Source organism: Hylobates moloch, unplaced genomic scaffold (assembly GCF_009828535.3).
Source record: "Hylobates moloch isolate HMO894 unplaced genomic scaffold, HMol_V3 SCAFFOLD_8177, whole genome shotgun sequence".
NCBI classification, from domain to species: Eukaryota; Metazoa; Chordata; class Mammalia; order Primates; family Hylobatidae; genus Hylobates; species Hylobates moloch.
In genome coordinates, this window is record NW_026660452.1 from 1 (window position 1) to 3,119 (window position 3,119).

General features: G+C 50.8%; 1 protein-coding gene across 1 annotated transcript; it reads left to right on the top strand.

Annotated features, from left to right (window-relative positions):
• Nucleotides 1-1,561: 1,561 nt before the first annotated feature.
• LOC116465686 (ankyrin repeat domain-containing protein 33B-like) lies at nt 1,562-3,093 on the top strand (the record flags this gene model as incomplete). The annotated part of the gene is made up of 2 exons (XM_032148669.2): nt 1,562-2,176; nt 2,955-3,093. Coding segments are annotated over exons 1-2 (319 nt in total), but the record flags the coding sequence as incomplete, so codon positions are not given.
• Nucleotides 3,094-3,119: the final 26 nt, after the last annotated feature.

The following is a 3,119-nucleotide window of genomic DNA, read 5'->3' on the forward strand; positions in this document are numbered from 1 at the left end:
TTTGTCAAAGTTAAATTATAGGTTAGATCTTGTATGCCTTAATGGCTCATCCAATTCTATTAGGCCTTCAAGATGCTACTTACCCTATTATAGGAGAGCTACTTACTTTCCATGACCACGCTCTTATAATTATTTTCCTAATAGTTCCCTTGTCCTGTAACAGGATGAGTCAGCAGCATGGACAGACTCGCGTCTTCAGAGCTGAGCTTCCCCGGAGACAGCGTTCCTGGCCCTTTTAAGGGCTTACAACTCTAAGGGGTTCCATGTGAAAGGGTCTTGATGGACTGAGAGCACATGTGGTTAGAGTTGGTGGGGGGGGTTAATCTTTTAACCTCAGGCCTGGTCATCAGTGGCACCAGCTGGTCTTGCCACTGACCTCATTCCTGTTTTCAACTTTTACTTCCTCCTCCTCTTCAGAGACAGGAGACAGTACGAGAAATGGCTTCTCTCCTCAGTCCTATTGTAGCAGGATGAGTCGCAGACAAAACTCCTCAGACACCGGATTAAAGAAGGAAGAGGTTTTTTTATTCGGCCGGGAGCATTGGCAGACTCGTGTCTTAAGAGCCGAGCTCCCGGAAAAAGAAATTCCTAGCCCTTTTAAGTGCTTACAACTCTAAGGGGTCTATGTGAAAAAGTCATCATAGATCAAGTAAGTGTGAGGTATGTGACTGGGGGCTACATATATCAGCTAACAGTATAAAAAGTTTTACAGTGCTTTCTCATACAATGTCTGGAATTTACAGATAACACCAGTAGTTTTGGTCAGGGGTTAATATTATTATTATTTCAACCACCAGGGCCAGGTGGTGGCGCCAAGGTCATCTAGCTATTTATCTTACTTCTGTTTCTTTCCAACTTTTTCTTTCTCCATTTTCTCCTGTCTTATAAACTAGGGAAAAGGGGAGATTGGGGAGAAACTGGGAAGGACAACAGGAGAAGTGGTGATCTCATACCATATTTCACCCCTTTGAGAATTTTCACTTTTTAGTGGGAGTTCTCACTCTCATCCTCACTTTCTGAGTCTCTTTGTGAGATAGAGCGATAGTGATTCATAAAATACAAGTGTGCAGAAGTTTTCTGATGAACTAAAGTAGCAACAAAACATTTTATCATTTGAAAAAGCAAGGGTAACACACAGGGGAGCAGGAAGCAAGTTCCTATCACTAGCAATACACCTACAATGAGGGCTTTAAATCCTCCTATAGCTAGAAACCGTTTTCCAAATAAAGACTCAGGATTAAACTCGTGCCAAACCTATACAGGCACATGTGCCACTTTTGTCATGTCCCTGACTATGTTTTCAATCACCTGTCCTTGATCATCTATTTGTAGGCAGCAACTGGTTAAGTTTTCCACAAACTCCTCCTTCAGCTGCTAGCAAGTAGTCCAAGGCCAGTCTATTCTGATAGACAGCATTCCTCATTTGGGTTTCCTGCCAAGCTAAAACAGTCAAAGCTCTGCCAGTTTCATTAGTTGGGGGAAAAGTACCAGCTTGAGCTGCCTCCGATCCACCAGAGGGCGCGGAAGCCTGAGGGATAGAAGAACTGCCTGCAGAGGCTCAGGGACTGCGAGCTGTCTGTACTGACGCCGCGCTCCGTGCATGGCCCGGAGGACCTGGGCGTCCTGGACCACATGGTCAGGATGACCACGAGCCTCTAACAGCCCTGTCGTGGCCCTCACGTGCCAGACCGTGTGCCCCTAGAGCTCCCTGTGCATGGGGAAGAGGCGGCTGGTGGTGCAGGAAATCCTGGCGGCTCAGGAAATTGTGGCGGCGCGCCTCGGGGTGGGGAAGTAGGCGCAGGAGGCGGACGAAGCGGAAGGCGCAGAGCAGCACAGGTGGTCCTGCCCAGCCGCCGCAGGCTCCTGGGAGGGCTCCCCAAGAGCAGGCCTCCCACCTGCCCTGCTGCCGGTATCCTGGGGCTCCGCCTACCCCGCCCAGCGGAAGGCCAACCTCCTGCCCCTGCAGCGCCTGCGGCGGAGCAGCTTGCAGCCGGGCATGGTGGTGCCCCGGGTCCGCCTCAGCAAGGTGCCGGCGCCCACCTTCCAGCCCGCGAGGCCAGCGCAGAAGGGCAGCACCAAGGACAGTGGCCTCCTGCGGATACCCAAGTGGCCTTACAAGGTGGCCATGGAGGAGAAACCGGAGGCTGAGGAGGCCGAGAAGAAGCACCAGGCCAAGGTGAAGGAGAAGCTCCCGCCGCCCTGGAAGAAGAGGACGTGAGAGTCCGCGGGTGCTTGACACGGGGTTCGAGGACAGGGTGAGGCGGCGGGGCTGGGCACCATGGCCGCTCCCGGGACCACCAGGCCGCGCGTTTCCATGCTGTCTTTCTAGGATGCTCCCAGGAAGGGGCTGGGGGAGCCACATGGATTCGCCTGACACCAGCCACCCTAGCCATCAGTACACATAGCGGGCATGTTGCCTAAAAGTCTCCCTTTAGAGAACCTCAATTAAGATTTGTTTAAAAATCAATTTATGAGGCCGGGCGCTGTGGCTCACGCCCTTAATCCCAGCGCTTTGGGAGGCCGAGGCTGGCGGATCACCTGAGGTTGGGAGTCTGAGAGTAGCCTGACCAACACGGAGAAACCCCGTCTCTACTAAAAATACAAAATTAGCCGAGCATGGTGGCACATGCCTATAATCCCAGCTACTCGAGAAGCTGAGGCAGGAGAATCGCTTGAACCCGGAGGCAGAGGTGGCAGGGAGCCAAGATCGCACCATTGCACTCTGGCCTGGGCAACAAGAGCCAAACTCTGTCTCAATTAAAAAAAAAACTCAATTTATTAAAGGGTATTTTCTGTGTAATTTTGTATTTTTAATTATTATCCAATTTGCCAAGTTTTACAAGTGATAGGACCCCTTGTATCCAAGGCAGTTTTAATACACTTGCCTGAAGACCTTTTATTTAAAATACTGTTTCTAGTAATAAATATTTATGATATCCTTTTATCCTTTTCAGGCCTGGGGTCTGGCCTTACCCAGGAGCTTCTGTTTCACCCACAACAGACTCGCCTCCACACCGGAGACCTGGTCACTGCTGACAGCAGGGAGAGAAGCAGGCAGAGGGGCCCAGCACAGCCCTCCTGCATTCATAAATCGTATTTTCCAACGAACATCACGAACT